This window comes from Gadus morhua, chromosome 10 (genome assembly GCF_902167405.1).
Source record: "Gadus morhua chromosome 10, gadMor3.0, whole genome shotgun sequence".
Classification (NCBI taxonomy): Eukaryota; Metazoa; Chordata; class Actinopteri; order Gadiformes; family Gadidae; genus Gadus; species Gadus morhua.
The window spans coordinates 19,013,253-19,025,538 of record NC_044057.1 but is presented as its reverse complement, the minus strand read 5'-3'; the positions used below and the strand labels follow the sequence as shown (position 1 = coordinate 19,025,538).

The window sequence follows — 12,286 nt, the reverse complement described above, 5'->3', positions numbered from 1 at the left end:
TATGTCGCCTGTCTCTCCTCCTCGGCTTCTCAGTTTCCAAAGAGCCTCCATTCTTTTCCTACATCGGCTTACATAACAACCTGCTTTGAAGGAAATATAAACGAAACACAAAGGGGAAGCACGGTTCCCTTGGCCAGTGTCTTGGGCTTGGCCTCAGCTCTCTTCTCCTCTCGTTTCCTATTAAATAGCAGCTTGCTCACGATATCCCTGTGTGGGGGAAGCAGACCCGCATCCCAATCAGTGTCACCTCAACCCAATCCAGGGACAGAACGGTCCTGTGCTGAAGATATAAGTGTCAGGATGTGCCCAAATGAATGAAGTAGTGCAGCAGTGATAAGTGGAACATAATGTTACTTATTTTATCTTGATACTCGATGACTTAATCAGTTAAGTCAATTATCAAGCACAAACATTTGCTGGTTAATGTTGCAGTTCAAATCACACATTTGGTTCATGGATCACCGTAAAAGGAACAGTTTGTTATTTTCTTGGCTGCTTGTCAAGTTAAGCAAGCACATTTAAGACATCTCTTTGGACTCTAGTAGCTTGGGTAGGAATTTGCCGTTATTTATGACTTTTGATAGACCAATCGATTAATTGACAATGCTGATAAATAAAGGTTAAAGAAAGAATACGAACAGTTCTTACAACTCAGGGACTATGGCAGAACGATGTGGTAAAATGTTGATGAACGTTTTTACAGCCACATGGTTGGCTATCTGACAAGCTGGCTAACTCACAGGGTTAGATTCAAGGTATCAGGCATTATGTTCACCCTGTTTTTTATACTGGTTGTAGTAACTTATTAACACCAGGAAGCCAGGGCTGATGCCTTTCCCTATTTAACCCTCTACTCCTATTCAAAGCGAGCGTATCCCATAGTTTGAATAGCGCTGTGTCACGCACAGCACTTCTTTGTGGTGCAAATGATAAACCCTATATTTGGATAGAGCGTATGAAATGCAGTGCTTCACAATCTATCACTTTGGTCACCTTAAGCAATCGTCTGAAACATTGCAGGGAACACGTAGGTGTACTATTGTCACATATAGCGCGCTATGACGCCTAACAAGCTGAAAAGCCTTGCGTGGAAAGTCAGAGATTAGTACTAGAATTAGAACTAATAAGCGCTATAATCTGTTGTATAAGCATCTCATCTTCTAATCCACGCTCACCTACGTCCTGTGTTTTTACCTGTGGCTTGACTGAATGTTCAATCCTTATTGTATACGGTGGGGGTTCCCATAGTTTAACAGTGGACATGCACTTGTCCATACAAAAAAGGCTGACAAACATAATCGCAAGTCCCACCTTACACACACACACACACACACACACACACACACACACACACACACACACACACACACACACACACACACACACACACACACACACACACACACACACACACACACACACTCCCAACTATAAACAAACACACATGCACGCACACAAACACACTCACATGCAGACGCCCATTACAAAGCCCTTTATTGTCTTATGTTTGTTTTGTGTTTGTTTGTAGATTGAGCAGCAAACAGGGTTTGGATGTCGCCGGTGAGCCGTGGAGAGCTCCTGTCTCTTATCTCCCTGTTGGAACAGAGGATTTGATCACCAGACAATGAATATGTCAAACTTAGCGCACACCGATTCCTTAGACTAGACACAATTACACTTATTTAAAAGCAGTATTGATTACAGAGACAACACTTTTATTGACCAGTATAAACACATCTTTCTGTCTCTGACCAGAAATGTGCATGATTGTCAACATGTATTTGTCATTGTCATTTGTCATTGCTCACACACAGACACACAGACACACAGACACACAGATACACCCACAAACGCACACACACACACACACACACACACACACACACACACACACACACACACACACACACACACACACACACACACACACACACACACACACACACACACACACAGCATAGCCTATTGGATTATACACCTCAGGGAGTAAATCCCGAGTGCACACGTTGGTGACGCGCATAAAGCGCTGGAGAGCCGTATAACGGACCCAGCAGAGGTGGGGCAAGGCGCAGAGTGGGGCTGGGGCTGGGAATATCTGAGGAACCAGTGTGTGAGCATTGGCAGCAAGGTCCTCTGTCTCTTGAGAGGCTGCCTGTGTCAGGCTGCATGGAGCACCAGCTGGGCTGCACGCCCACTTGGCTCTTACATAACCGCTTACATTGCAGTCCTGCATGCTCGCCGCACCACACACACGCCGGTGGTGTCAGCGTGCGTGAACTTCAAGATTCACCATTTGCATTCATTGCAAGGCATTTTATCTTTTTTTATTTGGATACGCACATCCTGTCATTGTTTTCGCCTGGCCAATAAAATCGGCCACTTTGCAAGGTTGCAACAGGATAGCTGCAGAGGTGTCATGTTTCACGACAACTTGGGTGTCGTGCTCTGTTCAAACAGCAGCCAGATCGCCGCCAGTGCGTTTGGTTTATGTTCCACAAGTTCTGCACCGCATGACGGAGTGATTCTCCCAATCAAGGGGTTGTGGGGGGGAGGCAGTGGGAGGGCTCTGACGCCGTGTTGATGGAAGCCTGGAGGGAAACATCGACGCCAAAAGGAACATACTGTTCTCCAGGGCAGCCCGTAGAAGTGCCAGTTATGGGGAAATGGGAGGGTCATAGGAGCCCCTGAGCTGATACTGATATTGTTGTGACTGGCTTCCTGTCGCCTTGTTGCTTGTTGTGGTATAGTTACTTCCCTCTCTGAGATAATCTTTTCTCTCATGAAACAAATAGAGAGTTTGATGTGCATGCCTGCATGTGTTACTGTCGACGGCTATTGGCTTTTGCATTGACACGGCAATCCATGCATGCATGAGATGCATTTCTGTTTACAACAATATTTTTTCTACTTCAAGTTTGTTTAAGGGTTTTGACATTAACTAAAACTTTTCTTCCTGTTTTCTGCTTGAAGCATTCTTGGCCAGAGAACAATTCTATAACCCAAAGTACATAACGATAAGCTTTCAGAAACTCCCCGAGGAGATATTTTGTTGGAGTAGAAGTTTCTCGCCTCTAGTCTTCTAGTTCGACCCCGCTGCCCCTCAGCTCTTTAACAGATGTCTGTTGGGAAAATGCTAATCAGTTGATGGAGCATGCTGGTGCTCATTACGTCTGCAGCACAAAGCCACATATTGTGAGTCCGAGCATGCTCTGTGATGTAGGCCGAACCCCACGGACCCACTGGATGATCTTTCCTCACAATGCCGATGCCATAGTAACTCCAGGCCCGCGATGCGACGCAGCACCGAACGTAAGCTATTTCAATTGTAAGAGGCTTATTTGACAATTAGATCATCTCAGGTTTCTCAAACGACATCCAACAAGGTGAAGGGCAGGAGTCGATTTGGTTCAACAGGTTTTGCCATGGAAAGCAAAACATATAACAAATATCGGTATGTTAGGTTACAGCAGCTTGCCAAAAAGATAGCACAACAGCAATAAATACTGTTTGACCGTCTGACCCTAGTGTCTATCGACCATTAATCAGGTAAACTTTCCAGACTGGTCCAGTAAACATGACTCTTTCAGCCCTGACCTATATTTGCGGCTACCCTCCCATATAAACATGCCATGCCATGTTAATTCTGATACAGCCCGTTGCCAATGATACAGCTGTTGCTAAATACGGCTGCCAATGCCATCTTCTGCCCAATCATCTGTTTGTATGATCACGCCACCTCGGCATGGCCAAGGCCTGGACCTTTGGCTGTGCCAGCTACAGAGGGAACGAAGAAGGACCTTTCAACGCCAAATGCCTCCCATGCACTCCACCAAAGGCCCTGTGAGCCACCGAGGTCCCACGCTCTAAACACTAACACCTCCTACTCACGCAACATTTCCTTCCCTTATGAATTGTTGCAAAACCTTCTTCGGGAAAAAAAAGACTCACCAAATCTTCTTGGGAAATATACCACTGATTTTTGTGCATAAGTGGGATGTATTTTTCTGTTATGGGGTGTTGGACTGACTGTGATCATTGTATTTGCAATAGATTTCCATAGTCATGACTCGTGAAGGTGTTTTTCTCGCACGCACAAAATAACAATTTGTCTATTATAATTGAATGAAGCAAGAGGACACTGTTGCTTCACTCTTGCAGGCCCGATTGCTGAACAACTGCAAAAATAGTTGATGTTTTAATTGGCACATGGTTAGCTGTAATCTCGAGGGCAGAGTGACTATCATTTGCTATCACCTTTCCCAAGAGGTGAATGTGACCTGGGGGGACTTGCTTGTGCTGTAGAGTAACCATGTCTGTCTACACTTCCCTGTGGTTAATTACAATGGGAATCCTGCATGCAAAATCAATACCTCATGAATAAATCAAATATGGAATCGTACAAATAAATGATACAATTGTAAAATATTATATTCCTCATAAAATCATATTAATCCCATGGTTTAAGATGGTACGTTTATTTATTTAGCCTTATTTTAATTCTGTTTTCAAAGTTGTTATGCACAGTGTGCTTAACCCCATTTGCCAGAATAGCCTGTAATTTCTGCCATTTTGATTTGGCAGCATTTCTGCGAGCATCTGTGAACAGAAAGAAACGAGGCCCTGCAAGCCAACATGATAAAGCTTGTGCAATTATTTGTATATTCAATTATTTTGTCCTCAGTCCCAGCATGTTCAGTGTTTTGTCAAAGGAGCATGGTTTTTCCAATGGTGACTGCTGTTCAGTGGTCGTTTTTTTAAATGCTTGTTTACAACATTGCTGTGGATATGAGAGAAGGGAAGTCAGAGTGTGCAAGAGAAAGAACCGGATTGGCTACCGTTGGTGGAACTGTTGCTAAGGGGCGGGGTATCGAGAGGGATGGATCAATTCGTCAGTCTGAGATAATGACCTCATATTAGCTAAAGATAACGCATTTAAGCGGTATGGTATCCCATAGCGCAATGTTGTACAAGACAACTCTGCATATGAAAGTGTCATCTAGGTTAATTTATAATTGTTTTAACAGCATTTAAGTGACTCTTTTATAGACCGGTCTGACCTTAAAAATAATATCTAACCTGATTCCACTGCGCTACCTGGCACTCAATGCAGTTCATTTCCAGAAGAAATTAATATGAAATATGGGGCCATAGAATTTAAAAGCCATGCAATTCGTTTTTTGCAGAGGCCATGGTTAACATCGTATAATAAAAACTTCACCACGAACTCCAGCTCAAGTATTCCAACTTGAAGCATATTCTGAGTCAAGTTCCCTTTGAAATGTCAATACCAGTGTCTTCCCAGGCACACCTTTAGATATCAACATTGCCCTGTCCCATCCTTGGCAAAAGCCCTTCCAGTTAGGGCACACCTCAGGGATCCCAGAGACATTACAGAATCGGTGGAAGACTACTCATAAGGACTGAGGCAACAGTTGAATGTGGGTTCATGTTCAGGCCTGCCTGAGGGAGTCACGCCATGCTAGTCGCCTACTCCTGGGGGGGTCAGAACATAAAAGAGGACACATTCTGTAACAAAGTACACAAATAAAGGATGTTTATTTCCAATTCTTTATTCATTTGGACTGCAATATATATATTTATAAAAAAATGAAATATTCAAAAGGACAAAACAAATAAGTGGTTACCATAACAACACCGGTTACAACTGTTAAACCAATTTCTGAAAAGAGGGACCAGATAGGAATCGAATGGAGAGGGCATGGATAGCATATAAAATTCAAGGCACATGTTACAATTACTGGGTTGGAAATGTTGAAATATATAACGTCTTTTGACAAGGACCTAAAGCCCAGAATTTTACTCACTTTTTTTGTGTCAGAATAGCCAGAATTAAAATGCTCCTAAGGTGAGGTCAGTCCCACCCAGTGCCCCGTTGACCTAATTCCCTGCCAAACTTGAAATGAACGACTAGGGGGAGATTCTGCATAACCACTAAGTGTCTATATCCTCAAGACGATGCAAATAATCCAGTTTAAAAAGATCCTAAAGGCTCAGGGTACAGTACAGCAGGTGTTTAAAATAAGTTTAGTGGAGCTGGCTGACGTTGGGGAAAGGGTGGCATGGCGCATACTTTGAAAGGAATGGGAAAGAAAAGGCCCTGGTCAGATTGCTGTCCATTGCAGTTATTTTAGTAGAGGTGGCGGCCACGTTCTCTTTGAAAACAAGCCTGTCTTAACGAAGTGTGCAGTCTGGTTTAACTTATGCAAACCCTATCTCATGAAATTCCCACCCCCGATTTCCCTTTTGTAGCGGTTCGTGAGGTGGTCTGCTTGCACGGTGAGCTTCGACAGGACACCAAACAGTCCGCGGAGGTGGAAGTGGAACTGTTCCTCCAAGTCCGAGTTGGTGTCCTCGTTGGGCAGATCCCCGGTCACCGGTTTCTGCTCTTCCTGTTTGACGGCCATCTCGAGAAAACTGGCTCCGCTACTCAGCTCCCGCTTCAGCAGCCCCCATTCCATGTCGTTCTTTATCGACTTGAGGAGGAGGTAGTGCTCGTACATATCCCGTTGCTTGATGAGGCAGGGCTGGTGCTGATTGTTGTTGGGTTCAATCTCGGCAGCTTCGGCTCGTTCCTCCAGCGGCATATCCCGCAACAAGCTCGGCACCATGATAGTTTCATCCATGTTGTTGGCGGCCGCGATGAAACGGTTCATCATATTGATGAGGGAGTGCTTGTTGCTCGCCGGGTCGTTGATTATTTGCATCATCTTGAAGGGTGTTTTGAGTTCGCTTGGTGATAGAATAAGAGGCAGGTGGAGTCAAAGAAGAAACGCCAAATTACCCGTGGGGCTATGATCCAATTTCTGAGAAAAGAGAAAAACATTAACATGAGTCGTAGGCCTGAGGTTGCACCGACGCTACCATAGTGTGGGTATGTAGACAAGAACAGATAGTCAAGATCGTAGAACTATGTATAGTGAAACCATCATTAGGTAACCCGACACAAGACCGAGTGCAGCGAGGCTGCAGGGCGCGTCGCACAGGACACATCTAGACGCGGTATGTCGCGGTAACGGATTAACTGGAAGCAGTTATAAAGGTTTGAAAAACTAGAAAGGTTAGACATTTACGATCAGACGAACGAAGAAGTATTCCAACCACACAAAAATCGCAACTAGGAGTTAATAGCGTTAGTTGAAATAGTAGGTCTAGCACGAGTGCAACACAAAAAGATGAGCAGTTGTGATTACGCTGTATTTATAAACTGACCCGAATTAGGAGGTAGACCGAGGAGATGATTTCTTGATGGCGATGGTGCTTTGTTCATATACAACTCGAGGACTTCTCGAGCTCCTCTGCACATCACCTGCCGGGAAGAAAGGTGAAAATTCCCCCGACTAGTTTACAGCGGAAAAGGGCTTTTATAGAGACGACGCCGGGTTAGAACAAATAGCCCCCATCTCTGCTCAATGTAACCGAGCCTATTGGACGGGACCGGTTTAAAGGCGGGCTCTTGGGGCGCCTGATACCAAGCGAACCAATCGCAGAACACTTAAGCACCTCCATCAAAGGCATTACCATTTGCGTTTCCGCAATAATATTCATCGTATAATACACTTCCTTTAAAAGGACAGGTTCAGACCGTGTGGAGTTTTTTTTGTGCACCGTACAATTATTTTACCATAAAGAATAAGAAAAAAACATTACCCTCTAAAGACGACACACAGGTTGTGCACGCAATAGTTTGTGCAGTACAGTACTGCCACCTGGTGTTCAGAATGAAATCATGCCTGAGAGGGTGTTGCGCTTTCTGCATGGTTTAGAAAATAGAGGTAGGAAAGGAATATCCTAGTTTCCCCGTGAATAATAATATATTAAATAAACCTCTCAAAATGCAACATGGATCGCCCAGCACATATTTGTTGTATGCATGGTCTTGTTATACAGTTACTTGTAACAGGTAAACTTTACAGGTATTCTACTGCTAACAGATAATCAGCATTCAATTAAACTATGATATTGCCTCCTATTTTAGCCACTTCTCTGCACACCTGACACCACTTTACCTTTAAGTTCCTCACAACCAATCAAATCCAATAATATATTTTTGTCCTGTAGCCAACATGTTATTTAACTGTCGGACTAATATCCTATGTACTTGTATTTGAAAAAAACATGTGTTTCAAATCGACCAAACTTTATTTCCATAGCCCTTAATCACAAATAGCCTCAAAGGGCTTAACAGGCAATTATTTATGACAAATTAATAACAATAACGACAACCGTCATAAAGATTAGTTATGGAGAAATACAGCATGAGATTAAATGTCTCTAACCTCATATTTACCCTTTATATAAGCAACATACTCAGAATTCACAATAAAATTCACATGGTTTTGCTTCAATGCATATCAGCTTTTTTAATAGCATAACCACAGACTAAATATAGCAAAATCACAAAACATTGTAGGCAGCACATCAACACAATCGTTGACAGTATTGGAAATGTTTACCAATTGGCAGGGTACGACTGACTGAAATGGTAACTTAAATCAAACATTATATTTACTACTAAATGAATTGGCTCCCTTTTTCATTTTGCCTTTCAGAAAAGCAGCAAATATCCCTTGTCAATTCATAGCAGTTCTCTTCTGCTTGGTTGGCATCGGGTACGTCAAATAAAAGAAGCAGCAAGTGTTATTTTTGTCCCTAAAACAATATACGTGGACACGCAATAATAAAATTATGAGAAAAACATTGAAGTCTTTTCCTCTGCTGGTGCACATCTGTAAGACAGAGACAGCGGGACAGAGAGGGAGATGGATGTAGTTAGTTGGCCTTTGGTGTTTCATGGAACACTTGAATAATTGAATAGAAAACAAATAAGGCCTTGTTGAATCATCACTCAAGTGTGCCACTGAAGTCTGCAATTAATACAAGGGAGGTATTTTAGATATGGGGTTGAAGACTTGAGAACAGCTTTGTCAAAACCTCATTACACATTTTACATGAGGCCTCACCGTTCACCAAAATTGCATTCAGCATTAATGAACATGCCTATGAATCATATGCCCTAGCAATTTACCTGTGTTTCGTTCCTAGACCATCTCGTATTGGTTGTTGGTTATGTATCGGGACAAACAGCAGGCCAGGAACATTCCAATGAGCTGTGAGAATAAAGACCATACACTCAGCATGTAGACCAACACATGGAGCCCTCAGAATGCAGCAGTGGACATGGACTCACGGCTCAACTTCATTTTAATAAAATTGCTTGTCCTGTTGCCATTACGCCTGGCCCTTTATGGCGCTCATTGCACTCCTAACCCTCTCTGGAAAGAGGGATGTGTTCCTTCTCATTGTCTGTTCTCTTATAATTAGAGAGTCTATCCTTAAATTTAGGGGGGGGGGGGGGGGGGGGGGGGGGGGTGTAAAGTGAGGCCTGGGGGTGCTTTTGAAGACTATAAATGTGATTTAGGGCTACATACATAAAGTTGACCTGACAAAGGCAGCAGTAGGTCATTCTTTGAATCAGCTTTTGTACCTGGAAGAATGCGATTCCAAAGGAGACGCCAGCGATGATTCCCAGATTAGCTTCCATTTTAGTGGACACCACAGAGAAACAGCCCTGAATAAAAACAAGACAATGCAATACATAAAACACAATTCAAGACATCACAGCCAAGACCCAAGCACATCGACACCCTCAGTCCACCCTCAACGACAGCTTCAAACACGCAAAACCCATTTCCTTATCAATCCACGATTTAGCTCACCAACACCAACTGAGAACCAAACTTTCCGAGGAGTGGAACCACACTCAATCCGTACCTGCTCGTACACCTCTGTCGCGGCCTGTTCGAGATCTTTGAGGCTCTCCGGGCTGCAGTACTTGATCTTACAGCAGCTGGTTGGGATGCCGTTCTCTTTGAAATAGGCCGTCCCATTCCAGTCCGTGTATGCATTGATGCCACAGCAACCCAACTACACAGGTAAAGGAGTGAGCGAGTGACAGAAAACAAGTTAGGCCGCAATGATGTGGACCAAAAGCAGGACCAAATTAAAACAGTACTACGGGTGCAATAGACTTAGGCTTTATTGAAACGTGTTACCTGTACGAAAACCTGAGTGTTTAAAGGCAAAAGAGACCTCAAACAGGAATAGGTTCCTAGGTTTACCTGGTTTTAGTACCAGCTGAGAGCAGTGCCAGTGTTTACTACTTACAGTGCTCTGAATGGTGTCCAGGGCGTTGTGGTGGCTGTCGGTGGTGTTGTACTGTTTCACAGCGGTGGTAAAGGCCTTGTCCAGTATGTGTTTGAGCTGGGGAAGGACGTTTTAGGACATTCATGTGAACTGAAAAGAAATGTGGCCATGTTAATTGGTAGTGCTCAAAGTGGGTTGGAGTCCCATTTCTCACCTCGTGCCTAAAGATGAATCCTGAGATTCCAGCCACAAGCTCAGCCAAGAACACCAAGGTCAGGAACATGGCGTACTGACAAAACACAAACACCACCAAAAGATTAGCTCACTGCAACACGTTCAAAGGACGCTTGACGGATATAAATATCAATATAATAATATATAAATAATATTGCAAGAACCATGCAACAACGCTTACCAGTTTGAGCATCCATGGGCTTCCTCGGCAGGTCGCAAAGCAACCGAACAACCCAAAGACAATAATGCAGGCTCCGGTCCCGATGAGGACATATGGCGCGTTGGTGCTCTGGTCAGCCGCCAGCGCCAAGTAGTTTTCTAGGCTGACTTTCCCCCACACGCCGACGGCCAGCAAGATCACGCCTGTGGCCTGGAAGCAGTAGCAGATAGTCAGCAAAAATTCTCAGTAGATACAAAATGGCTTTTAAAGAAAAGGTACACACACACACACACACACACACACACACACACACACACACACACACACACACACACACACACACACACACACACACACACACACACACACACACACACACACGATATATTTGTCTGACCATTTATTTTGTAGTTTTAAGACAAAGAGGTTGTCAGTAACATCTGCCATGAGGCAACGTAGGCTTCGCTGTATCTAAACTTAAGATATTTAGACGCTATACTGAGATTTACACGTCCATCCTGCACTTAAAACACTTTAGGTCGTATAACCGCAGGTTAGAGACTGTACACATCAGCCTCGCAGTCTCTGCATTAGGCTGCGATAGTCATCAGCTCACCCAACCGATAAATTGTCAAATAAACCTGAACTTTGCACCCACTTAGGCCAGTGACGTTATGATTAATGTCCCCAAAAGGACAACAGCGGGTTATTACCATAGAGACAATGTCCATGCGTTTAAACTCCTGCTTCTTAAATGTAGGCTACATCCAGTTATGGTATTCCCATTCTATAATTCTTACAGTGTTGTTTGATCCGTGTGTTGTTGCGGTTATGAACTTCAAACAAGCGCTTCTCAACAACAAAGAAGTCCCGATTTCAATCTCTCATGACAAAAGCATTTCTAATCGACCCCTTCGTATGGGGGCAAGATCATGATCTCCTGTTATATTCGGGTTGTAGAAGGACCCATGCTACGTGGGCATTGCCGCTTTAGCCCATTGTTACCTTAGCGTACATGACCTGCGGATATATATATCCACACAAACTTACCCAGAATATAAGGCTGTAGGAAATAAGGAAGGTCTTGAGGCAGGTAATCACGGGCTTTGTCTGAAGCCGTCTCGACGGTGGCGACATGTTGGCTTTTTTTCTGATACGTGGAAGAGAAGAGAAAACTTTGCTCCGTCCTATTGAGGAAAAAAACTTGCAGGACAGATCCTAGGAGTGGGGGAAGTGTCGTCACTAACCCACATTTCACTTTCCTGAGGGAGTGGGGAGAGTCCTGAGGATGGTGCTGGAGCGCCGATTAGTGTGTTTCGAATCAAAACAAATCAACAACAACGATTCATTATGGATGTGAGGTCCCCGTTTGTTTGTAGCGTAGATTGTGTTTATACATGCATCTGTGTGCATGCGTGTGTGAGTGCATGCGTGTGTGTGTGCGTGCGTGTGCGTGTGCGTGTGTGTGTGTGTGTGTGTGTGTGTGTGTGTGTGTGTGTGTGTGTGTGTGAGAGTGCATGCGTGTGTGTGTGTGTGTGTGTGTGTGTGTGTGTGTGTGTGTGTGTGTGAAAGAGAGAGTGTGTGTGGGTGCGCGCTCGCGCGTGCATGTGTTTGTGCGTGCGTGTGTGTGTGTCTGTTTGTGTGTCGGCGTGCGTCCAAGACGATCAATACATTTTTAAGGTGGCTTTTAAGATATAGGTTTACACGCTTAGGATTTCAGAAAACAAA

The 12,286-nt window shown here is 44.0% G+C and overlaps 2 protein-coding genes across 3 annotated transcripts; both read right to left on the bottom strand.

Moving 5' to 3' along the window:
• Positions 1-5,537: 5,537 nt before the first annotated feature.
• Positions 5,538-7,469, bottom strand: mid1ip1l (MID1 interacting protein 1, like). Its single transcript, XM_030367764.1, has 2 exons — positions 7,231-7,469; positions 5,538-6,824 (listed from the first exon to the last, which is right to left on the bottom strand). Exon 2 carries the CDS (start codon positions 6,726-6,728, stop codon positions 6,231-6,233), a length of 498 nt encoding a protein of 165 aa, XP_030223624.1. The 5' UTR covers positions 6,729-6,824; positions 7,231-7,469; the 3' UTR covers positions 5,538-6,230.
• A 672-nt stretch (positions 7,470-8,141) lies between these two features.
• Positions 8,142-11,921, bottom strand: tspan6 (tetraspanin 6). 2 transcript variants are annotated; one of them, XM_030367763.1, is made up of 8 exons: positions 11,609-11,921; positions 10,580-10,768; positions 10,379-10,453; positions 10,186-10,281; positions 9,793-9,945; positions 9,506-9,589; positions 9,047-9,128; positions 8,142-8,885 (listed from the first exon to the last, which is right to left on the bottom strand). In XM_030367763.1, exons 1-7 carry the CDS (start codon positions 11,693-11,695, stop codon positions 9,060-9,062), a joined length of 753 nt encoding a protein of 250 aa, XP_030223623.1. In that variant the 5' UTR covers positions 11,696-11,921; the 3' UTR covers positions 8,142-8,885; positions 9,047-9,059. The 2 variants fall into 2 exon arrangements, with proteins under 2 accessions (XP_030223623.1, XP_030223622.1); XM_030367762.1 differs by having other exon boundaries at positions 8,142-8,747.
• Between the last annotated feature and the right edge of the window lie 365 nt (positions 11,922-12,286).